Consider the following 25955-nt stretch of genomic DNA (forward strand, 5'->3'; position numbering starts at 1 on the left):
AGACACAGGTTTCATTTTCGTTTGGGAAGCCCACTCTTGATATTCCATTCATCCCACAAATTTGCGAATGTACTGATATCTCATCAATTAATTTCCTTCAACTTGATATTGCTGGAATAGTGGTAAATGTGTCATAGAGCCTCACTCACTCACTCACTCACTTACTCACTCACTCACTCACTCACTCACTCACTCACTTCACAGGTGCCCCAGTGGTCTGAGGCGCCACAAGTCACTCTGCCGAGTTCAATCCCTTGGGCAGGCCAGAACCCTAAGGTCGTAGGTTCGAATCCCGGTTCACCCCGATTGTTTCAAGGTTTGCCTGCACAAATGTGGGTTTCCCAAAAATGGTAAAAATCTGAGACCTTCATCACTTTAGAAATTCCACTCACATTAAGCTGACACTCCATGATATAACTGAAATATTGTTCAAAGCTGCATTAAATCCAACTCACTCACTCACTCACTCACTCATTCACTCATTTTCTTACTCATTAACTAACTCACGGCCTCGGTGAGCACCTGACTCATTTAGTGGCTGCATGCTTCAACCCACAACGCACCAAATGATGACATTTTAATGTACAGTTAGCCACAGATGAGGTTCTGTAATCTCTCAGCCTTCTTCATTAAGATACTGAATGTAGGTTAAGTGGGACACTTTTAATGTTTTGAAATAACTTTCTGCACAGATAAGCAGGAACAGATAAACATATGGGCTGTGATTGGCAGTTGGTTGGTAAACCAGGAAGACATAATACTATGTGGGTGACAACTTGTTTTATTATTTTCGAAATAAGTTCCAGGGACACTTCACCACATGGAAAAATAAGTTGTATTCCAATAAAAGTACAAGCAATAAATTCTAATTGGAGGTTTAAAAGTAAGTAAAAATATTTTGTATCAGAATAGCCGCTATATCAAGTATATATATATGCCATCTTAAATGTCATCATCAGAATTCTTTTGTGTTTTGTTGTATGATAGTGATTTTAGAAGTAGATATTATCCTAGTCTGTCTCTCTGAACCTGGGGAATAAATTAAGAAATTAATCCAACTCAGTCTAGAATGATTTGGCTAGGTACGTTATTGTTCTGGGATCCATTTGAATTTTTTTGTATATCTTGTAGGTATATATTTTTATATAAGATAATATTATTTCTGGGACTAAATATTAGTCTCATATCCTCAATGTGACACAGTACAACACTTGTTGAGTTGTCGGATGACAAGACAGACCCAGTTTCAATGTATGCCTCCATAGGTAAAGGGAAGTAACTCTGATGACTCGTGGCCCCATCTTTCTGCTATTTCTAATGAAAGCAAATGAAAAGTGTTCAAAAGCATTTTCACACAATTCATTCAATATTTGCTGAACCAACTTATATTTGCTGAAGTTAGTGTTTAATTCCCCATCTTCATTCATTCTGTCAACTGTGCCTGCGGTATTTCATTGACCAGTGGTCAGATGTGTATGTACACAGACCACCATTTTGTGTACACTTGGGGTGGAGGTTCCCCATTTGTCAGTCACAGCGTCCATCGTGTCTATAACTTGTTACAAGTGCTAGTGTTCATACCTAATTGATTTATGTCTATGTAATGGGCGAAGTACATGTATTTTCTCCTTTAAAAATTAGCTAAACCAACAACTGGCAGAATGAATGCACTCAAGTGATTGACAGGGAGTACACAGTTGTTGATTGTGGCAAGGGTCGACATTGAATTCAAATAAATATTTGAAATGTCAAAGAATGTAATTCTGTTTTTCCAGTATAATACCAGTTGTCAGGAACACCCTATCTGTCTCTGTTTTCCTGGTATATGGCTACTTGTCAGGAACACTCTGTCAACCCTCTTGTCAGAGACGTCACACTTGGTTGTTGTAGTGATGTTTGACCAGTAACACAATGTACATAAGTAGATGTAAGGGAAACACAATATACATGAGTAGATGTAGGGGCTGCACATTCTTATCATTGGTCCATCGAGTGCAGATGCTCCGTGAGTGAGTGAGTGAGGGTCTGAGGTTCTATTCCATTGGTTGGTCTTATGAAATGAGATCTTAATTTTCAAAATGAAATGTTATTATTTAGGTTCACAGTGAAATAAAAGTCTCAATTCTGATTTAAAAATTGAATTTGGGGATTTCTGAAATTTAGACACTGCAGCAAAAACATCAAGGACTGGGCCCTTATTAATTTGTCTCTATCTATCATTAATTTTCTCACTACACCAGTAATGAATAATGAATGATGTGATGAAAATAAACTTCTGCAGAATTAGAGGTTTTATTAGGTTTAATGTCAGTTCATGTATGTTGATGTGAAGAATACAAACTAATGATTTTGTTTGTTGTTGAATGACACTCAACTATGTTCCAGTTATGTGACAGGGATCTGTAAATAATCCAGTCTGGACCAGATAATCCAGTGATTGGTATTATGAGCATCAATCCACGCAATTGGAATACAACGGATATGACAGGGATTTTTTAATAATTCAGTCTGGACCAGATAATCCAGTGATAGGTATTATGAGCATCAATCCACGCAATCAGAATACTACGCATTCAATCAACCAAACCACCAGGTCTGACCACCTGAGCCTCGCCTCTTGATGACAAGCGTAGGGTGCTAGGGATCCCCACAAGATTAAAATTTGTTGTTCAAAGTTATAAACCAATTAAAAACATAAATTTGTTTCTTATGACTGTGTGACACCCAGGATGCCATGTCATACATTTATGCCTTCACAAATCTCCATATGTTAGTGTAGTCGTTATTATTTACCCCATATGCCCAGTAGGGCTGCAATGAATACACTATGAGGCGAATACGATTTGTATCACGAATATAGTGTAACGAATATGAATATTAATTCACGGACACAATAAGTCAGCAGTTGATGTATTATGCTATATTCAATAAAACAAAAGCAACACAAATTATTTGACATGGTTTGTTAATTATTAACATATTATACATTTATATACTGCACTTATCCAGGTACTAGTATCTGCTCAAATGCGTCAATGACCAGTGACCACAATACTGTCAAATTATACATTATAAGAGTGTTGTCTTTGAAGAAATCTATGCATATAATATGTTCTTATGGATATTTTTAGATACCTGGTATGTAAATGAACATGACTGCATATTCATAGATATTCGATTCTATTGGTCACGAATAACGAATTCAATTCATTAATGGATACGGTTCGATTCACCAAATAGGCGAGTGAATTGTAACAGCCCTAATGGCCAGAGAAAAGCCCAATTTTAAGGACCAGAAAAAAGATTTTTGGTAATAGATAATGTGCTACATGTGCTAGAATCATTGATTTCACACAGGCCCTGATTAATTTGGTGTTAGGCGTAAAATGTAAATATTACATTCCTTCAGTAAGAGTTCTTGAGAAATCCGTCTATATATCAGTTGTCCATCATGAGATATTCAACTAGGAAGGAAAAATGTCCTGTTAGAGATACCATCCTCATGTGGCCAGCAGTTATGTCAGGTTTATTTATGCAAGACAATACTCCATTGTCGACATATTGCTCAATCATTTGTGAGTGTAACTTATATCAGTAGAGGAATTTTAATTGTGTTAGCGAAACAGTTCATTCCAGCCATTAGGCTCAAGGAAGTCGACAGAGTTGGAGTTACACCTTGTCTGGGGTATATGTGAAGTAGTGAGAAGGTAGGCAATACAGTATGTATGCGTCAAATATATGTGTTATATATGAAATATAATTCACAGCTGTAAGATATACCTGTTCACAGATATGTATGATATGTATACATATTACGTGTGTGTGTGTGCGTGCGTGCACATTTTCAAACATTGAAATAATCTGCAGAAGTTAGATCATAATAAAACACAAGATGGTTTCTAAATCAATCTAAGACAGTAATTTATGGGATAATTTTGAAAGAATTATGATGGAGTACATGCTACGAGGAGGCTAATTACATTGTCTAGTCTATTGGATGAATATTCACCTCAAACCCTCAGGATATTTTTTTTTAAACAATACATATTTTCACTTGATACAATGAAAGGGGATTGATAAACAGGCAGAGCTTATATAAATATCTCTTCCCATCAAAGTAGGAACAAGCAACAGTAGTATGTATTTAATACAGTTGTATAAATTTGCTATTGTGTCACATGAGGTACATCAAAGGTATGCAGTTGTTGGTGAGATAGTGCTGAGTTGCGTCCCTTGGGCACGCCAGAAACCTACGATTGTGGGTTCGAATCCCGGTTCACCCCGATTATGTTTCTAGGTTTGTCAGCACCATACCCGTGCTCGTGGGTTTCACCGAAGTGGTAAAAGTCTGACACCTGCATCACTTCGGGCTTTCCTCCCACACAAAGCTGACACGCCACGACATAACTATAATGCTGTTAAAAGTGGCGTTAAACCCAACCCACCCACTCACTGTTAGTGAGATCTGAGAGTGCATGTTTACAAATCTTTTCCTCATAGGAGAGAAATGATATTTGTATCGACGATATTAAGAAGTATTTCATTGTCTAGGTTGACATTGCCAAACAGGATGGTTTGTAGGTCATATCCATTAACATAATAATAGCTTTCAGATCTAATCTCAGTTTCATTTGGACAAGTAAATAGGTAGTGTAAAGCCCTTTCACTGTAAAAACCACATGAATAGTTTTTTTCTGTCATCAATGTAGACTAACATATAGTCTCTGAAATGAACATATCATACAGAAAAAACAGTTGTTCAGTTATCTTAATAAAAATATAATAAAAAGGGAGCCCAGTGATTCTCTTCATTTTCAGATACTGCAGTAATCTAGACTTGCCAAACATTATAGACTTGCATGGGCTGTAGTTGATATATTTGTATCAGGGTCTGTAAGACAGACTATCATCAATGTTACTCAAATATATGCGGATATATTGATGAACATTTTAGAATCATGAGACAAAATCTATAGATATGTATTGATATATATAGAGATATTTATTGATATATACAGATATATATTAATGAACATCTTAGAATCGTGAGCCAAAGTATTGAGACATTGCTGCACAAATGCATTCTTTAAACATTTAATTTATTCTGAAGTTGTGTCTTTTCGAGGAAATACTGCCTGATGTGTCAAGCATTGTGTAGATTTTGACAGTTAACATAATCAGTAGGATAGAGTTACTCATTGATAATTTGTCCTGCTACTCTGTGTTTTATGCCAGGTCTGGAGAACACAGCCTCATTTTGCTGCTCCATCGTCCTTGTTATTTCCGCGGTGATATTTCACACTGACACATTAAAAATACCACCCACATTTTCTTACAACATTACATGTTGAGCAATTTCTGGATCTTGAGTACTTCAAAGCAGTGTTTACTTTTCTCATGGTAATTAGATAAGATGGAGAACCTATGCTGAGGGATGGCCTAGGTTGGGAGGGTAACGTCACCTCAGCAGGCTTTGCCCTGTCATCAGGCTATCAACCTTGCTGTCCTGGCCAGCCTCTTGATCTGTGAATGGGTCTTGCATCTGGAGTATTGCCATCGTTCTCTGTAGGCGACATCTTTACTGGTGTTCATGGATGCAGCAGGGGTCAGGTTGACATCAGGTAGAGGTAGACGTTGTTTGGAAGTATAACTGGATGTAGTTGGCATATGGACATACAGTGTGTTGTGTGTCTTGGTGAAAAGTGTGTAGAAGTGACCTTTTAGATGCTTCAAATATGCAGCCTCTTCATTGTGGAATGATCTACCACCAAAAGAATCCCCAAACTTACCATCCTTTAAGAGACAGTTCAAAACAGTCCTATTAAGACAGGCTTTACCCTAAACTGTTTCTTGGCTCTGACTCTTCTAACAAGCATACAGAGCTTACTTTACCATGTGAATGTTGGCGCTATATGAGTGTGTGTTATAATTATTATTTTCTATTACAGTCATTATTTTACTACTTAGGAAGTTGTTTATCAATATGTATAGTGCAAAGTCAGATTTCAAAAGAAAGTTCATAAACTTACTTTTGATATTGTCTGAAAATCAATGTACTGTTTTTCTTACTATTTCGGACTTTCTTAACCAGTTTGATGACACTGACTGATACCATCTGACTGTCAGGCTCTGAATGTGACTGAATGTCTGACTGGTACCATGTGACTGTCACTCTCTGATTGTACTGTTTCCTTACATTCTCTCTGACTCTCTGACTATCAAGGGAAAGACACAATTGGTCATATCCAACTAGTCCCTAGCTCATTTGAGACTAGTGGTTTATGGAACATACAGTAGACTACGACGGTTATAACCAACTCAAAGGGACCAGTCATTTTAGTTTGTTATAACCATAGATCGTTATAAGCATATATACAGCAAATGGCGGGGATAAAAAAAAATCCATCCGTTTGTTATAAGCATATTCATTATAAACAGAGATTGCTGAAACAGGATTGTTGGAGAAAACAACTGGTCTGTCTCGATTTTGGCTTACAGACTTGTGTCCATGCCTTTGACTGCTGGACCCGTGAAGATCCGGGGAGGAATAGGTCTTTAGCAACCCATGCTTGCCGTAAAAGGCGACTATGCTTGTCGTAAAAGGCGACTAACGGGTGATCAGGCTCGCTGACTTGGTTGATGCATGTCATCATGTCCCAATTGCGTGGATCGATGTTCATGATGTAAATCACTGGATTGTCTGGTCCAGATTCCATTATTTACAGACCTCCGTCATATAGCTGTAATATTGCTGAGTGCGGCGTAAATCAACAAACCAAACCAAACCTTTCCCTGCTGTCTCAGACATTGCTGTTAGACTCCATCACTACATGGTTCTGCCTGTAGTTGTTTCCATGGCCCTTTCCAACTCTCTACCCATTGCAAACAAACCTGTCACCATTTTCAGTTGAGTGTTTGTTTTGATAGGGACAATGTTGCTATGTATTGTGCTCTGTGATAGCTCGGACAGACATGGTCTGTGCTGCTGTCCCCAGCTGTAATAACACATTACATACAGGGGGGTCGCGGGTGACCTACCGCCATTGTGCACCCCTAGTACCCGCTTCAGCGAGTTCAGGGGCTGCCTCCTTTAAATCCTACCTCAATAGCATCTCCAAACCAAACCAGGGTTAAGTAAGATTACAGTTTAACCCTTTCACTGGGTGGATTATCTGCACCTAGTTTAATTGCATACTTAAGAGACAGATTGACAGCTGCTTGGCCTTTTCAAAAGTATTTTCATCTCTAAGATGTGTCACAAGTTAGTTTTGTGTTTCACTTTGTTCTATCAGTCAGAAATATTAGACTTATGGGACAGCCAAGGGGTTATTGGAAATCTTATCAATTAATTCTGACAGATTCAACGAGACACTTCATTTCTCAAATTAGCGTTAGGATAATTCATAAGTGTTCATGTCATGCTGAAATGTCAGGCAATAACTGTAGATTGATTTCAAACTTCTGCGGATAACATCTTGAGATAAGTAAATAATAGTCATTTGCAATGTATCTGAGAAAAACAACCTTTGGAACAGGACACAATATCGTGCCTCCAAAGTTAACTTTGGAATACAGGCTTGTTACAAAAAATTAAACCGGCTTACCTGTCTAAGGAGTCGCAGTTTGCTGCGCAGATTTGCGTCCCTTAGGCTGGCAAGAAACCTATGATCGTGGGTTTGAATCCCAGTTCACCTCGATTATGTGTCTAGGTTTGTCAGCACCATACCTGTGCTTGTGGGTTTCACCGAAGTGGTAAATGTCTGAGACCTGCATCTCTTCAGGCTTTCCTCCCATATTAAGCTGACATGCAGTGATATAACCGGAATGCTGTGAAAAGTGGCTTTAAACCAAACTCACTCACTCTATAATATAAAACACAAATCATGATAAAAAGCTGACAGTAAAACCATAGGGAAAATATCAGAATTATGAAATTCATCAAACTCTGTATTGAAATATTTCTAGACTACAACTTTATTAATTTGATTTTCAACATTTACCAAATTTTCAAATTAAAAATTTATTCATCACAGCAATATTTAAGACGAGTTATACATTTTATCCCTGCTTTCGAAGACTCCTTCAACCATATTCTTTAACTTGATTTGGATAGAGTCTGATGATAACCCTTCTGCAACCTTCACTATTGATATGTCCAGTAGAATTTCAGTCCAAGATGCAGGCAGCCTAACCCCTTAAAGGGTTAATTATATAAGTGCGCATCCATGGACATTATAATCAATCGGGGATTTGTTAATCAGGAAACGACATCTTCAATTATGTTGAAGTCAGTTCATATTTCATTGACTTTTTCCATTGTCAGTCTTCAAATACATACACACACGCACGCACGCGCACACACACACACACACACACACACACACATATATATGCACATTGTCAATCAATAATTTACCCTCAAGACAGTATTTCGTCTCAATGTCCCGAAGTCACAATCACTCATTTGAAGCAGTCAGTCGAAAAATTAATATCACATTCCTACCGGAACATCTTCATCAGATTTAAAGTTGTCAGTATTATCGATCAACTTGACCCTCTGACGCCCCCAATAAAAACACAAATCCGGTCGATACGTTTGTCTGTACGATATTGTATCTCATCACCTGTGTCAGCCACAATAGGGTTAACCTGTTTGCTCTATTGATCTGACTAGCAGGAAAAACGGAGACAATCGTTAAAAGACGTCCTTCCTTTGTATCCGTCACACCTCTATTACCACAGGACTCCCAGCTGGCCAGCGGCTGGTTTTTAGCTAAGGTTAAAAGTCGTCTAGTTTGGGCCTTAAATAGTGCTTACTGAAGTGTGAAGTTGGCTGGCTGAGGTAGTCTTGTCCAACCACTGCAGAATTAGGTCAGGTAGTCCTTGTCAACACTCCGACATGGGGACAGAGGTAGGACTTTTTTACTTGCAAAATGGACGACTTTGACACCAAATTAACCTGTAAAGTTTGTTAGAGAGGCAGAATGTGTAACTTAGTCACAGCATGCACCAGAGGACCTTGAAGTTATCGATTTGAAACTCTTGTCAACTCTTGTCGCAAACTTGTATAGGTCGCCTGAATTGCTTTATTGTGAATGAAAAATTCAGTGGGTGTGCACTTCATTCACTTGGTTGAGGGAGTGCTCTATTTATGACCAAGTGTGCAGGTTTGTAGAGATATAGTAGCTATGTCTCAGCAGTTCGTCACTTGCCACCATGCCTGCTAGACATTTAGTACCGCTAAAACTACGAATGGCAGGTGAGACTGTTATCATATTCAAGCTCTATTTGATTTCATGTAGTTTTGTTTGATAATGTGTCAAACAATTTAAATATGAATTCTTTGCTCATGAATAGGAATTGCTACATGTCTGTTTGTGCAGTTCCAAACCTTTTTAGTCATGATGGGTGATAATTAATTTAGTAGTGTAATTTGGCTGAGTGTTAGGGTATCAGTTTTCAGTCAGACAGATCAGTAAATAGTATTTTTCAAATGCCTTGAGACAGGTGTGCCGTGTTTGATGTAGCTGGGGTCAGGGTGACCTGCAGCCAGCTGATAGTCAAGGCAATATGTCATATTAATGTTAGATCTGTAACTCTTATCGTGTTGACTTGGTTCCGTCTTTCATGCAGGGATAATACAATTTACAAAATGTTCAAACTGGGGAAGATGCTGGGGTATATTTTTGTCTATTTTTTCACCTATTTGTCTTTGGTCTTGTGTCGTCGGGACGTTTGTTTGTGCCTCGGTTACACGGTTATCTTTCATTGATTAAAGAAAGGTATGACAAGTATTAAGGTATGAACACATTCAACGTTCACTCGAACTATTTTCTAGGGAAAATACATGGATGTTGTGGAGCCCTTCCAATGTAATAGTTAACATTTCAGCATGTCTTTTAAAAAGAAAACTTAAAAACCAGCCCATCAACTGAAAATATAGTCAGGAATTCTCTCACTTTTCCAACAGAACAGAAAATTCTTTGACCCTTTCTGTCCGTTTGCGCTATCAAGGAAGCTATGTGAGTGATGTTGGGATCACACCTGTAAATTTCACAACATCAAAGAACTTCATGTACAGGTGGGTAGCCCAGGTGAGATGAGAGATACCTGGCGTACCTGTTCAGGCAAAATTCGTCAATGCCACAGGTGACCCACCCTGTCCAAACTGTGTTTGTGGGCCTCCAGTGCTAGATTGATAGGGAAGATCTGAAAGGTGTCTTGCTTGGTAAACTTTTATTACTGTTTTATTTCCTGAGATAGGTTTGTGAGTTTCAGTGTAGTGGGATTGTGATTTTGATCGGGATGTTGATTGTTCAGGATTTGCTACAACAGGTTGTGAAGAAGGTAAGTGATAAAGATACAAAATGGAAAAAAAAATTGTGAACAGTTTGCAATGTCTAGGCAGTGGTATTCCATACGATGTCATACAGTTCACTTTTACTAAAATGCAGTTAAATTTCAACTACCTTCTTGTGAATAAACATTAGTCCTCTCATTGATAATTAAATGGCATGTTTTGTAAAAAAACGAAATGAAATGCAAAGCCTTTTACAAATAATTTTACAGAATTAATCGTATAATTATATTTTTATGTTGAAAATCTACCTGTGACATAATGTGATGTGATGTCAGACTAACAGGTTTTCTCTAACTTCTTTTGAGTGGTTTATAATTACTTACGTAGTTCTCATGACAAGGTTGTCCTGATATATGACATGATGAAGTGGTCTAGAATGATGACTAGCAGCAGGATAACCCGTGAAGATTCGGGGTAGAATAGGTCTTCAGCAACCCATTCTTGTCGTTGACGTGACTATACTCATCGTAAAAGGCGACTTACTGATCGCGGGGTCAGGCTCGCTGATTTGGTTTGTGCATGTCATATCCCAATTGCGTGGATCGATGCTCATGTTGTCAATCACTGGATTGTCTTGTCCAGACTCAATTATTTTTCAAACCGCCGTCATATAGCTGGTGAATACGGCTTCAAACAAACAAACAATGTTATCACAGGCAATGCCAAACATCACCTGGATATTTATTGCCAAGAATTATAATGCCCTGTACATCAGTTTTAATTGTTGTGTTATTTTTGTGAAACATTAACCCACATATGGAAACCACACAGGTGATGTTGGCAATCCATCTACCTGGCAGGAAACGCTGGATGACTTGTCTGAAATGAATGTAGACTTAATTAGACGGACAGAGTAATTTGTTGTTTAGGTTGTTCTTGTCATCGGGCCATGTTAGATGACATGCATCAACCAAGTCAGCGAGCCTGACCACCCGATCTTGTTAGTCGCCTCTTACAACAAGCGCAGTCGCCTTCTACGGCAAGCATGGGTTGCTGAAGACCTATCTTACCCCGGATCTTCACGGGTCTCATCAAGCCATGATGGAGATGGGGTGGTATGGGGTTGACAGAGCAAACATAAGTGACGGAACTTCAGGATGGTTTTGTTTGTTGTATGACGTTGCTCTCGGTGATATTCAATGATCTAGTAATTTGACGGCAGACTGTATATAATCGAGTCTGGATCTGGAAAGCCAGTGATTGATATTATGAGCAGCTATACATTCAGGGTAAGATGACTCGCAGCCAAACAAGTCTGCCAATGTATTTAACCGCTTAGTTGCCACCCCCCTATGTCCAGGCATCCAGTTAGCATGCAATTTAAGAACTCTGTGTACACAGATGGTGCATTAAACATCACTGGCTTTTCCATATAGAATGCATGACCATGCGTGTTCATAAGCTCAGAGCTAATTCTTTCTACCATGAATGGGACGCCTCCATGGTCTAGTGATAGAGCGTCCGCCCAGAGACCCAGAGAGCAGAAGGTCTGGGGTTTGATCCCTGGCTGCATCATACCAAAAGATGTTAAAAGATGGTGCTTATTGTTGCCCTGCCTGGTGTTCAGGCTGGTCGGCTCGGAGTCAGTATACTGTGTCTGAGGGGTATCCATCTTAAACTGCAGCATGGTATCTCAGTGGGCTAGCACTATAAAATCGGCATTAGTCCGGACTAGTGCATGCATGTCATTTTTTAAGTGAAATAATTTTGGACTTGCCATTAGAACCCATTTCAATTCAAATCTGTCATGAATATGAAGAGACCGACAGGACTGGGTACATTGTTACAGGATCTCATTAGTTATTTTATAGTGTGTAATGTGTATAGTCTATCTTAAATTTTGTCTGTGTCTATGGCAATGTGGAATAATAATTTAAAGCATTAGAAGTGTAACCTGACAGAAGAGATGTTTTCTCCGAGGTGACCTCCCTTGGTACATGTGTGGGTCTCCGTGAATAGTCCTAGCTTAATCCCTTCCAATCCCTGAAAGGTGTCCTGTGTCAGAATATGTCCTCTTATATTAACGCTTTAGCTTAAGCTGTCTGTAACCTCCCAGTGTGGTAGCACGCGTCCTGTGTACAGCGCAGGTCACAATGGAGGAGAACTTAAGCAGTCTCGGTGGTGGAGAGTAACTGGATGGTTGACCATGTTCGGCAGCTTGCCGCCTGAACGTTCTAGAGCACACTGGAACATATCACATGTGATGTCTCCTAAGGCAAGAGTTTGTTCCAAACATGCCTTTGGTCACCCTATAGTGAATGGGTACCCGGTAGGATGAGACGATAATGTGACTGTAAAAAACCTTGTGCCTTATACGACAGCCTGTGTCTGTATACTCCCCAGGGGGTTGATAATGAAATCTGAACACACACTGATCCAGAGATGCAAGTAATTATGTAGTCCCGTGAGCATTCACTTGTGGGTTATAAGTAGATGCTGCAGAATGTGTAGGAGAAGAGTTTAAGAATGATTCGATGGCCACCATGGCGTCTCAGTATGGAAAGTTGTCACCTGGCTGATCTGTGTCTTGATGACCTTGTGTTTTAGGGCGATGGGGTAGCCTTGTTCAGGTGTTCACTCATCACATCAAAGGTCCAAGTTTGATTCCCCATTGCGGAACTATTGTCAAGAGAGGCATAAGACCATATTCACTCACTCATGATGTCGATATTAGCATTATGTACTTTATATATATGAGCTGTAAGCCCCATCGAGTACAACCTCTGCTCGAGAGGGACAGCTAGGTGCGGGCCATTCCTAAACACATCAAACTCATATGATTTAATGTTCGCAGAATCAATATTATCCATTATGACCATAGAAGTGGCATTTCTTTAGAGAAAATATCAGCACTTGAAGATGAAAGGTTTTGGAGGAAACTTCAAACACTCTTCGATAAAAGTTTCAAATTACAAGACTTGCCGAGGAATTTTAGACTTTATCAACCAGTGTTGATATACATGATACCAAAAGACTCCAGGGAAATATTCTATTTATCATCCAAAATCATTGTTATAACTTTTCAGTTTGTACACAGTATTAACTAGTGTCTTGTGTGTAAAACACATCTCAAAGATCTGAAAATAGACTTTCACAAGTCTCTAAGGCAATACTTATTAGTTTAAATCATAAGATCTAGATTATGTAAAAAATAAGAACAAGTTGTCCCTGTAAGAGTGAGTGAGTGAGTATGGTTTTACGCCGCTTTTAGCAATATTCCTGCAATATCACGGCGGGGGACACCAGAAATGGGCTTCACACATTGTACCCACGTCGGGAATCGAACCCGGGTCTTCGGCGTGACGAGCGAACCCTTTAACCACTAGGCTACCCGACGCCCCCACGTAAGAGAATGGTTGTCCACATATCTAGACTTGCCTATTAGGAGGAGAGATTTACTTCACATCCATGGACTTTTCTTTCAGTACAGCCTTGGAGCAAGGCTAATCAGCAGCACTGTTCTGCTATTTCATTGCAGCAATACCTGATATCGCTTAATCTCACCAAAGCGATATCTCCTCTGGAAGCAGATTTCGATGATAAATTAGAACTCATCTCAATACATATCAAACAATAGAATACAAATTGTCATAGCTTGTAGGTCCGTGTCATTGTTCACATCAATAGCTCATTACAAGAATATACACTGGATGAAGTCATGGGGAAATAGTTTAATGGCTCTTAAAATGTTTGCCTCAAATTAGTTAGAAGACCATGAAAACATCTGCATGATCACTTGAAATTTGTCGTCCTTTTCTATGAGACGTTTGAGATTGGAAAAAAGTACTTTAATTGTCTTTGAAGTTTTGTTTGATATGCCACACTGTTTGAGCTTAAAGAGATCATACGGTTCTATAATACAGAAATGTACAGGAATTAAATGGCTCTATGTTTAAGACTTTAAATTGGGCATAATGTTTTTGTTAAACTTCCACATGAGGATGTTCTCCTTATTGTGCGCGGCACAGTTAAACAGCGTATCCACGAGCTGCCTGGAGGAAATGTGTGGAGAGTTTATGACTCGTGGACTCCTTAAGTAGGCATTCTTGCGCACCATTATATTCTGTGAGAAAGAAGGACCATGCGATACATTAATATTTTACAAGAAACATGTTTCAGAAAAAAATCTGAACAAGTTATTTATTCCTCTTCAAGGTGCATTTATGTGGTAGTCTTAACTGAAAGGATTCTGATGTAACAAAATATTTGACAGATTAAAGATCTTCCATTGATGTTTTGTTGTCGTTATTTGTACCTTACAGAGAAAAGGTTTAAAAATAATTATTATTTTTATAAAATTGTAGTGTTTGATTTATTTGAATTTAATTATGTAATGCCTCGTCAGTCCATCTTTCACAAATATTTTTATCGTGTTACACATGATATGTCATATTCATTTCCCCAGCTTTTTGTTGGTTGGCTTCGTTTCAGGTGAGCCATCTGAAGCTGAATTAGATTTTCAGTTTTCCTGTACAAATTACAGGACACTCTATTTCCAGCAGCCATCTTGGATGATAAGCCACTAAAAAATATTAAGGACCACCCAAATCTTACATATTAATAGTTCATCTGTTATGCCATGACAGATTAACTTTAGTAATTTGAAAGAATCGGGTGGTCCTTTACATTTTATATGTAGCATAACATCCAAGATAATATAAGTGTTGTTTGCAGGAGTGGTCAGACATTTGTACTTTATTGATGTTGTCGTTTTACTTTTTACTTTTCAGACATTGGTACTTCATTGATGTCGGGTGGTCCTTTACATTTTATAAGTAGTATAACATCCAAGATAATATAAGTGTTGTTTGCAGGAGTGGTCAGACATTTGTACTTTATTGATGTTGTCGTTTTACTTTTTACTTTTTACTTTTTACTTTTTACTTTTTACTTTTCAGAAATTGGTACTTCATTGATGTCGTTTTACTTTTTACTTTTTACATTTTACATTACATACATCAGTGGTCAGACAAGATTATGGTTCCCCTAATATTCCCCTAACTCTGTGTTAATGTGTCAATTGTGTTGTTTCAGATCTGGATGCCATCAATACGATGAAGATGGAGCTACACGGGGTGGAAGTGTGCCCGGCCTGTCGACTGCCGTTTGACACGGGCAAGAAGCGTAAACTGATCGATGCGTGTGGTCATGAGCGCTGCTACACCTGTATGTTCAACAGCGAAACCTGCCCCATCTGTGCTGCCAATGGAAGTGAGTATAGTACGATGTAGTCAATGCTTGTTTTCCATGCAACAGGGGACACAGGTGGCCTCGTCTTCTAAGGCACCACGGGGCGTTCGGGTAGCCCAGTGGTTAAAGCGTTCGCTCGTCACACCGAAAACCTGGGTTCGATTCCTGATATGGGTACAATGTGTGAATTCCATTTCTGGTGTCACCCGCTGTGATATTGCTGGAATATTGCTTAAAGCGGCGTAAAACCATACTCACTCACTTTAAGGCACCACAATTCGCTTTGTAATCTCAGTTGCATCCCTTTGGTCAGTTACAACTGGTCATGAGTTTGAATCCCAGGTTTCAGTGATTATGTTTCTCGGTTTGTCAGCACCATACCTGAGATTCATCCTCTGTATCTCCAGCGCTCACATTTCGGTAAACCTACACTAACCCCTGGATCCATTCCCGTGGTTCTCGCAATCGCAAATTACCCGCCCTTAAACACAACCATGTTCCCCACTTTACCTCACCTCCCCTACAATGTGAGCCTGGGGATTTCGCAAGTCATCCTATCCTGGCTACAGTGCTGCTCATGCTGTCAACCACTGGTTTGTGAACTAGATCATATACAGGCAGCATGCTGGGGCTGGAATATTGCCAACTGTCATAAAACATTCACTCTTTCCCTTGTGTTTTTGTTGTGAATAAATGGAATAATGGAATAACTTCGTGTATTTCATTGACTACCTCTGTAAGTGAATAGGAGCAGTCGGGTAGCCTCGTGGTTAAAGCTTTTCCTTGTCACGCCGAAGACCAAGGTTCAATTCCCGACATGGGTACAATGTGTGAAGCCCATTTCTGGTGTCCCCCCGCTGTGATATTGCTGGAATGTTGCTAAAAGCGGCGTAAAACCATACTCACTCACTCACTCACTCACTCACTCATTCACTGTAAGTGAATATTGTAATTTTCTTATCCAATAATAACAAGAAGGAGAAGACTCCCGGGCTCTTTATGTCTTCTTGTAGAATCAAAGCAGAAAATAAATGCAGGAAAAATGTGATAACAAAAACTAAAATAACCAATCTGAAAGCCATGTAGATACGCTGTGGGTGGGCGGGCTGCTCTCCATGACAATGGGCTGTTGTACTAAGAACTATAAACTGCTTGTGTGAGAGATGTCTCTCATTTTCTCAGGGCTTAAGAATTAACCCTTAACTTAACCCCAGGCAAACCCTGACAAAAACTGCAGAATTCAAAATTTGCAACTTGATGTAACAGATGAATTGCTTATTGGAAGATAAGTAGAAGTACCAGTAGCTTGGGGGTATTTCAACTGTGTCACAAAATATAAACCTGCATTCAGGCTTCTTCATATAATTTAAAACAAATTTGCCAGATATATTTCTTCATTTAAGGTTTCACTTTGGCTTTTGTATTGATTGTGTTTCTCAGGACATTGAACTTCAGAGTGAGTTAGGCGTTGGTTTTGCTCAGTGCAAGGGAGGTAACTCATGCAGTCCTCATACTGTTGAAAAGAGATCCACCAAGTTGATAAAAGAAATATTCTCTGCATGGTTTTGTATAGACTAACATTTAGTCTATGAAATCTTATATTACACAATATCATTCTTGACACTAAAAATATTTGTTAAGAAATTTCCCTATGCTGATCAGAGCTAACTAGAGCTGGCTAGACTTGCTTTTGTGTGCGTTTCTAGATTGCTGTTTTTTTTTCCATAAAATAAATATATTCCACAGTCATGGTGCAGGTTTTGTATCTTGTATTGACTTTGACTTTGATAACAGTTGCTTACATGCAATTATAGACCTTCATGAGGTCAAGTCTGTGGTCGATATTGCATTTTTTCAGGGCATTAAACCAGGTATTGAACTTCTATAATGTCTGTAATTGTATGATCAAATGCACGAATTGTTAGTTCACTGTGCTGGGCTACCAGTCATTCAGCTCATTAAATTAATCCTGTGCCCAGGGTTTTACATGACTTACAAAAGTGGGGGTCCAGGTGACCCCCAGTAATTAATTCTGAGGGTCCTGTAAAGTTTTGAAATGATGTAGTGTATGTTTTTGATAATAACTTTATTGTGTAGAAGGAATCAATGACCACCTGGACAGTGGCCATGATTGATGGATGAGTGAGTGTGTCTGGTTTAATGCCGCTTTTAACAGTAATTTAGTTATATCACGGCGTGTCAGCATAATGTGGGAGGAAAGCCCGAAGTGATGCAGGTCTCAGACGTTTACCACTTCGGTGAAACCCACGAGCACGGGTATGGTGCTGACAAACCTAGAAACATAATCGGGGCCAACCGGGATTCGAACCCACAATTATAGGTTTCTGGCATGCCTAAGGGACGCAACTCTGCACAGCGAATCCTGGCGCCTTAGGCCACCTGTGCCCCCGATTGATGGATGAAATAACAGACACCCATAGTTGATCTTGATGCGCTTTAGGTACAATGAATATTATTGCGCATCCCTTGGGACGCAGTCAGTATTTTTCGACATCAATTGTCTAAATTTGTGGAGACTGGACGCATATTTGTGCATCACGTAAAATCCTACATACTCCATGATCCTCAGACATGATTCGTACCATGTAACCCTAATCCAATGTCTGCATTTGTTTCAGTACCTCAACAGAACGGTGATCGCAATCACAACACAGTTCAAGACCCGGCTGCATATTCTCCGTATCGACCCAAGTTAAAAACTAACGGACATTTTACCACTTTTATGCAAACCCGCCATGATGGTCATGTTCCCATGGTTACGGATAATACTACACAAACTACGCCAAAGTCTGGTGCCCCTCCGATAAAACAGAAAAGTAAGTGGATACTTTAGTTTGCTTTTGTAGTGAGGATTTAACTCACAGATGTCATTCATATATTGTCGCTGTGTCGAATGTATTGATGTCTTTCACCCTGTGATTCCCTTCGTGGTCCAGTGGATAGAGTATCTGCCCGGGGAGCTGAAAGACAGTGGTTCAATCCCAGGCCGTTCATACAAAAAAACCCAGTGAAATATGGTACTTGTTGTTACCCAGCCTGGCACTCTGAATTAAGTGAGTGAGTGAGTTGGGTTTAACGCCGCTTTTAACAGTGTTCCAGTTATATCACGGCGTGTCAGCTTAATGTGGGAGGAAAGCCCGAAGTGATGCAGGTCTCAGATGTTTACCACTTCTGTGAAACCCACGAGCACGGGTATGGTGCTGATAAACCTAGTAACATAATCAGGGTGAACCGGGATTCAAACCCAAAATCATAGGTTTCTGGCATGCCAATCACAGCGCCTTAGACGACTGGGCCACCCGTGCCTCCTCTGAATTAAGAAGATAAAATAAGGACTGCTCAGCTCAGAGTCAGCACACTGTGAGTTGGGTATCCGTGTCAGGTATCCGTGTTGGGTATCCGTGTCAAACTGTGACTGGTATCTTAGTGGACTGGCACTTTATGCCAACATTATTCCAGACAGGTACAAGCAGCCACACACAAACGTGCATGCTCATCCCTACAAGTGCAATAACCTTGAACCGCGTCATAAAACCTCATTTCACCTCATCTTGTGTCTGATTCCTGGGCTGGAATCCTAGGACTGGAGTCCTCACTTTCAGTTCATGTATCATGGAATATAAGAGGTTCATTATTGACTTCCCATATTTACCGTAAAATGTGCTGTGGGTGCTTTGAAAATTGACAAGGGGTGGATATTAAAAGCAATTTTAATGTGTGTACTTTTAATTAAGACTTCACTTCCTCCAAAGTGACTCATCTATTATATTGTCAAGAATACATTTTTCATGGAATGTCGGCAGAGAATTCTTTATTTTTCTTTGCAACGTTGAAAGCATTAATGGAATGTCAGAAGCTACACAGGGGGCACTTTTATTATTTTTCACAATGGTAAATGGCACATTTTGGGGGTCTGTTTCCAATCAATGGTTCCTGTGATAGATAATTGGGAACCCCCCTGCCTGTATGGTTAATCTAATGGCTATGTATTGTATTGCCTATGTTCTACTGGTGTATACGGCACGTATGTCACAACACCTCTGTCATTATCACATGCAGACAGACATTATGGTAATCATAGTCGGTGATACAGCTGGAGATTACTGCAACAATACAAACCCATCATATAATGTTGTAGGTGGGGTCTGGGTTTTCTGTAAGAGATAGGGTATTTTACTGACACTGCTTCAAAACACGCAATTCTTTTCTGTGAAAGGGGAAGCTGAATGAGAGGGTTTTTTTTGTAGCACACATTTTTGGGTGGGGGTGAAAGAAACCTAAGAAGAATTTTTTTCTCTCTGGGACAAATTATTTTGTCAACCAAATACCCGAAGGGGAACCTGTAACAGTGAAGCCCCTCAGTTTATCCCCTTCTGGTTGTAAAAGACCTGTGAATATCCGGGGTAGAACAGGTCTTCAGCAACCCATCTTGACGTAGAAGATGACTTTGCTTGTCGTAAGAGGCGACTAACGGGATTGGGTGGTTTGGCTAGCTGACTTGGTTGATGCATGTCATCGTATCCCAATTGTGTGGATCGATGCTCATGATGTCAATCACTGGAATGTCTGATCCAGACTCGATTATTTACAGACAGCCATCATATAGCTGGCATATTGTGTGCAGTGTTAAACAATAAATAAACAAACTAACAAAAGTTGTAGAAGCTGATTTAATCAAGGCCTGGCTGATTGTGGACTCGCATGAATCGGTGCTCATGCTATCAACCACTGGTTTAGCCGACCCAGATTTGATTGTTTTCAGGCTGTCATTATATGGGTGAAATATTGGACACCAGCCTTTAGCATTCACTAAGTGATGTCAGTCAAATTTAGCCAAATTCTTGAACACACAAAGCTGTCATTGCTTAAAGTCAACTTTGAGTTATCTATAGCCAGGGCCATGGCAGCTTAATTACAGTCATATTTATCAGGAATTTCTAATGAGTTTGTGTCAGTTTCTTCAATTAACCTAATACGATTTACGACATCAGGACTCTATCTCAATCAGTTTATGTTGTCTTTGTTCCGCCATGCTGTGTAAACAGTGCCACCATGGCACACAAGATACCCTGTACTAAAACAGACCCACCACATCACAATCCTATCTAAGCGATAAGGTTGCATTCATCTTCATTCAGAGTTATCTCCCCACCAAAACAAAGATAGTATTTTCTCTCATTTCGCCATCTGGAAAATGTCAGTAGAAAGCAGAGAAATAAAGATAGCCAGCTTGACAACTGTGTATTTGTAGACAAACATACAATACTCACACTATTTTTATTTACCTAGAGTGAAATCGGCAGCTTTAAGAGGTTCAGCACCCTAATTCAATGTTACACTAAAGTAAACTAACATCTAGTCTCTGAAATGAATATATTGTTCAGAAAAAAAATAGATGTTAAATTATCTAATAAAAATTGAATAAAAGGAGCCCAGAGACTCTCTTCTGATACTGCAGAAATCTAGACTTGCCAAACATCATAGACTTGCATGGGCTGTATTTGATATATTTGTATCAGGGTCTGTAAGACAGACTACAAAAGTAGAGTAAAATTAATGTAGGGTGTTATGAAGCATTCCTAAAATCCTTGGTAACTGAAAAGTATTTTGAGGGATGTTTCCTGCATAGCTGACAGTACTACCTTCAGTAATAATCTTTGGTATGGACAAAGCAGGAAAACACAATCTTGACAGACAGCTTGTGGTTCGTCATGTTACTCTTGAAGACACGTGTGATGGAAATAGCCCAAGCAGATAGTGTATGACCAACTTCTTTACTTCGGAGTTATGACATTCCTGGCTTCAACAGTGCTTAGGTATGTGTACTTTGTGAATAAACGTACTCGTGCCTGGTTTTCCAGACTAGTTTTTCTCCCTCAAACCAGAATGCAGTTGTAGATGCAGAAACAGTTTCTCGTGTACTGGGCAAGGAACAGTTTTGTTTGACTAACATCTAGTCTCTAGTCTCTAGCAACAAAGGTTGTTGAATTATCTTAATAAAAATATAATTAAAGAGCCCATAGACTCTCTTCATTTTCAGATACTGCAGTAATCTAGACTTGCCAAACATTATAGACTTGCATGGGCTGTATTGAATATATTTGTATCAGGGTCTGTATGACAGACTACAGTTTTGTGTAAACATTTAAATAACCGTTTTAAGTGAAATTCTTTATTCACATTAATGATAGTGAATGACAGCGATTGATGACAAATTTAGACTCAATTTAGAAATGGCAAGACCGAAAGTGAAATTTGGTAAAGTTGTTAAAACGCCGAAGGCGATAATGAAAAAAAGTCAACACGCTGTTTGAAGAGACATTTGAGTAAAGTAAGGGGACATGATGTTGGCCTGCAGGAGGGACTTCATTTTGAAAGTTATTTATAGAATGCGGAAGTGATTATACTTGAGAAACTACTTTTTCGACTTATTTTATGAAAGAGGAAAGTAGAAATGTTTAGTTTGTGAGTAATTAATGCAATGGAAGTATAAATGCTGCCCATTAACCCATTTAGAGTTAATGCTAAATGTTATTCTATTGTCCTTAAGAATGGATGGTACACTCAAATATCCTTCATTTGTCAAGGGCATTGTTAAGTTTAATAGAACATATGAACTGTGTTGAAAACCCATTTCATCTGTCAGAAAACGACAAACTTTTTAGGACGTTATTTGTTTTCCATTAATTTTTTTTGAAAGTTACATGTCGAATTTGCTTTTTTGCTCATCCCAGTGAAGATTTGCTTATGTTTTGAAAATTGCATTCCGAAAATCAATAACAGTTCGACCATGTTTTATATTCATGGAATATTAACATTTTTACAGATTGAATTTAATGTTCTGTATGTTGGTTTTTGCTATGCTAAGAGACAAAAATATGACCACAGTACTTATTTCAATTTTTTTTTCTTATTTGCTTTGTTTTCCCTGGGGATTTAAATCCATCGGTGGATGCTGGGTTGTGTCAGAGAGTCAGTGAAGTTGCTGCAGGGATGCAGGTCGTGCCTCGTGGAAAGTAGGGAGTCTAAAATCAGGCATTTGTTGTGTTTAGTTATACAGACAATAGTTTTTTGATAGAATTTTCAGGTCAAATCTTTATCAGTCTTAGGAACAATATGAAGGCCCAGTGCATTGGATAAAGACTTGTCAGCTTGACATTGATAGAATTACTCACTTGACATTGGACAAGGTTTCATTTTGAGGATATTTTTCATAAAATGATGACAGAAGTGTAAAAATATGTTAAAAATCAGACAAAATGGTTCACAGTGATTCAAGGACACACTTTTATTTTTGACTATTTTTACAAAAACAATTAGCATGTATAATTTGAAATTCAAATAAGATTAGATCTGTGTGTCTGGGGGCCTACTGGTTAAAGCGTTCGCTCGTCATGCCGAAGAGTAAATACATAGCAATGTTAAATCTGTTAATAATTTGAATAACACTCTAACAGGTATTTGCTGAGAATATGTTTTACCCTTTTCTTGATGTTTACAATGATAAAGGCAGACTATGCATTGATCAATTTATACTTTACATTTTGGTTGGGTTTTTTAGGTGAAAGTTTTCTATCCAACACCTTTGTAACATGCAAATAAAAATGAATTAATTTCACCTGTCCACAATCTGTCAACTGAAAAAGATATGCAAACTAAGAAATAAGAATTGTATTGCCTAACTGGCATACTCATATATACTTTGTTCTGACTGGCATTAACATATAAGGTCTAGGGTATATAGTTATACCAAGGTTCCGTCCGTCCGTCTGTCCGAAAACTTTGTCAGCGCGATTTCTCTTAAACTATTCAGTGGATTCATCTCAAACTAAGCACATATAATCTGTGTCATATGGAGGGGTGCAGTCAAAAGAAAAAAAAATGTTTTTATTAATTTTCCATTTTTTTATAAATTTTTTAAACCCTAACCCTGTCCATTATTTAATTTGAAACTACTGACACACTAGGCGGGTCGGGGGTATTAGTGAGCCACGCTCGCTTTTGCCTTTATTTTACAATGCCTCGGGCATATATATTTGTTCAACAGTGACGATTATGATTTCATGTCTTCAATCTATAAAAAATCAGTTCTCTAATGTAAAGACAGTGTGTGTTTTTTATTGAACCATTTCTCCAAATCCCTGCCTGTGTGTAATCATTTTGGACCAAAGAAGATGTAATTCCTGATACACTTGCATGTATCGTCTTGGTGGATGTTCCTTAATGGTGTGTTCCTGGGATGCACATGTGTTCTATAGGCCTCTCAAGCTATTGATCTTGTCCCGTGGTTTCTATATCCCGCATTCTTTTTCTTCTTACATCAAGAATTCAAAGCAGCTGCACCCAAAAAATACTGTTTTTATGAATTTTGCCAAGTCAGCGTTCAAGGTTGCCATCACATTTGATATTGATCTTGTCTACTGAATCGTTACTGTGCCACATGACGATAATCGCTTAATTACTTCTTGTCGCCATGCTTCGTTAACAACAAAGACTTGTGCTGAGGTCAATAAAGCAAGTCATAAATTGACAGGCCCCACAAAATATAATATTAAAGATTTTGTTGAAATCCCAGTTGGCCAATAGAGCAGAGGGTTGCTTCAGCATAAACTGCAGTGAAATATGCTGAGGAGAATAATTTATTGGTCGCCTTTCAGAGCAAAGGACTTAAGTCAAATGGCTTATATATTATTTTGTTTAATTTACATTTGAATCTGTGTATTTGTGTTACAAATTATAGTTCATGTACAAGTTGCCAATTAAGCCTTGTTTGAGGGAAAATGTTTGAATGGTGTGCTCGTTGGGTGGTTTTTCTATATTAAAAACTCTGTATCTAATATCTTTGAATGTCTCTCTGCAGTTAATCTTTCCATTTATCCAAAATGTCTGAGTATAAAAGAGTTTGCTTTTATGACAAACTGCATATATTAGTATTGGCTTGTATGTTGCAGGGACTAGTTCGGTAACATAGAGTCACTGATGTAACGTTATGTATGAGGTTAATGAGAATAATATCATAAAGGAACCGTGCCTGAATAGGTGATGAAAATGGAAGTATATTCAATATAGGTACTTGTGTTACAGTTTTTAAAAAGTTTCTTTTAGAAGCTCCTTTTTATACTTTCTATTTGTTTGTTTTATTTATGTAAATTTCTTTCTCTCTTTCTTTTTTTTTTTTTTTTTGTGTTGGGGGGGGGGGGGTAGTTATTGTTTTTGGTCCAATAAAACATCTACTTTCTCCTTTGTAAACTTTATTATTTACTTCTTTTTTTGTCCAATATTTCATGCATCTACATTTTCCTTTGGTCTTACATTTTGTATACTTTATTTTATTATTCAGAAATTCTATGAAATTCATATGTATGAGGTAGTGGCAGCTTCGTAGTTTGTGTTTCATCCAAGGTGTTTTATTCAATGTGAGTTGACGTTTGAAATTAACACAAACAACTTTGTACCTCCAAGGACCCCAGCTTCAGCTGCGTTATTCAGATGCCTCCAAGAACTATGGAATACTTAATGGGAGAAATGCGTGTTTCGTGAAAAGATTCACTGCCATGGAACATTCATTTACATTCAGAGTTTTTCTGAATGGAATTTATTTTTTCCCCAGCTCTATTGTAGCACTATGGTTAACAATGCTTAGGTTTAATCAGAATGGAAATCTTGAACTTGAATATTTACAAAGAAATTATTTCATTTTTAGTATGGTCTTAGAGAGTTTCTTTTTAGCTGAATAGTTCGAATACCTGACGCATGTAGATTACAGAATTTGAATTTTACTGTATTTCACAAATAGACAATTTAACAGAATGTCATTTATGTCATTGGAAAAACTTATGGTAGCCTATATTGACTTCAGTAAACAGATGGACGTTTTTGTGAACAGAGCTGAACATATTGGCTTCCAATTTAGATCAAATATTTCTGTTCTGGTTTAGCCCAACATAACATTGTCAGGAGAACCCTATTTTATCCTGGTGTGACTTGGATTGAAATTCACCCAAAGAGCTTGTATGGTCTGTGGCTGTTGAGGCCAATGTTCTTTTATAGCCCCCACCATGAATCCTGCCTTGCATGTTATAATGAGGCAGCCATTGTGTGTCATCCCTTCTATGGTTAACCCTTTACATCTGGTCCCACAAGCCTGAAGAAATTATATGGGATTTATTTTTTCATTTCTTTCCACCGTTTTATCAGTTATGACCATTCATTTTAGGGGCAAGTTAATCCTCTTTCAAACAAGATGCCACTCATGGGTCTTTGTTAAATATTTGAATTGATTCGGAAACCTGAGTTTGTGTTGGTACGAGGTTAACACTGCTAGGGTCAATACTGGTATTTTTCTGGGCGAATGTAGTTGAACTGTTATGGATCAAAGCGTTTT

General features: G+C 38.5%; 1 protein-coding gene across 5 annotated transcripts in view; it reads left to right on the forward strand.

The window, feature by feature from the left end:
• Positions 1 to 25955, forward strand: part of LOC139463886 (protein TANC1-like) — a 170087-nt gene that overhangs the window by 59500 nt on the left and 84632 nt on the right. For all 5 annotated transcript variants that reach the window (XM_071245298.1, XM_071245297.1, XM_071245299.1 and 2 more), the window contains exons 3-4: positions 15395 to 15571; positions 18190 to 18387. In XM_071245298.1, the coding sequence (XP_071101399.1) occupies positions 15395 to 15571; positions 18190 to 18387 (375 nt within the window). The remainder of the gene's footprint in view (positions 1 to 15394; positions 15572 to 18189; positions 18388 to 25955) is intronic.

The sequence above is a fragment of the Haliotis cracherodii genome, unplaced genomic scaffold, assembly GCF_022045235.1.
Source record: "Haliotis cracherodii isolate W230 unplaced genomic scaffold, xgHalCrac1.p SCAF_16, whole genome shotgun sequence".
NCBI classification, from domain to species: domain Eukaryota; kingdom Metazoa; phylum Mollusca; class Gastropoda; order Lepetellida; family Haliotidae; genus Haliotis; species Haliotis cracherodii.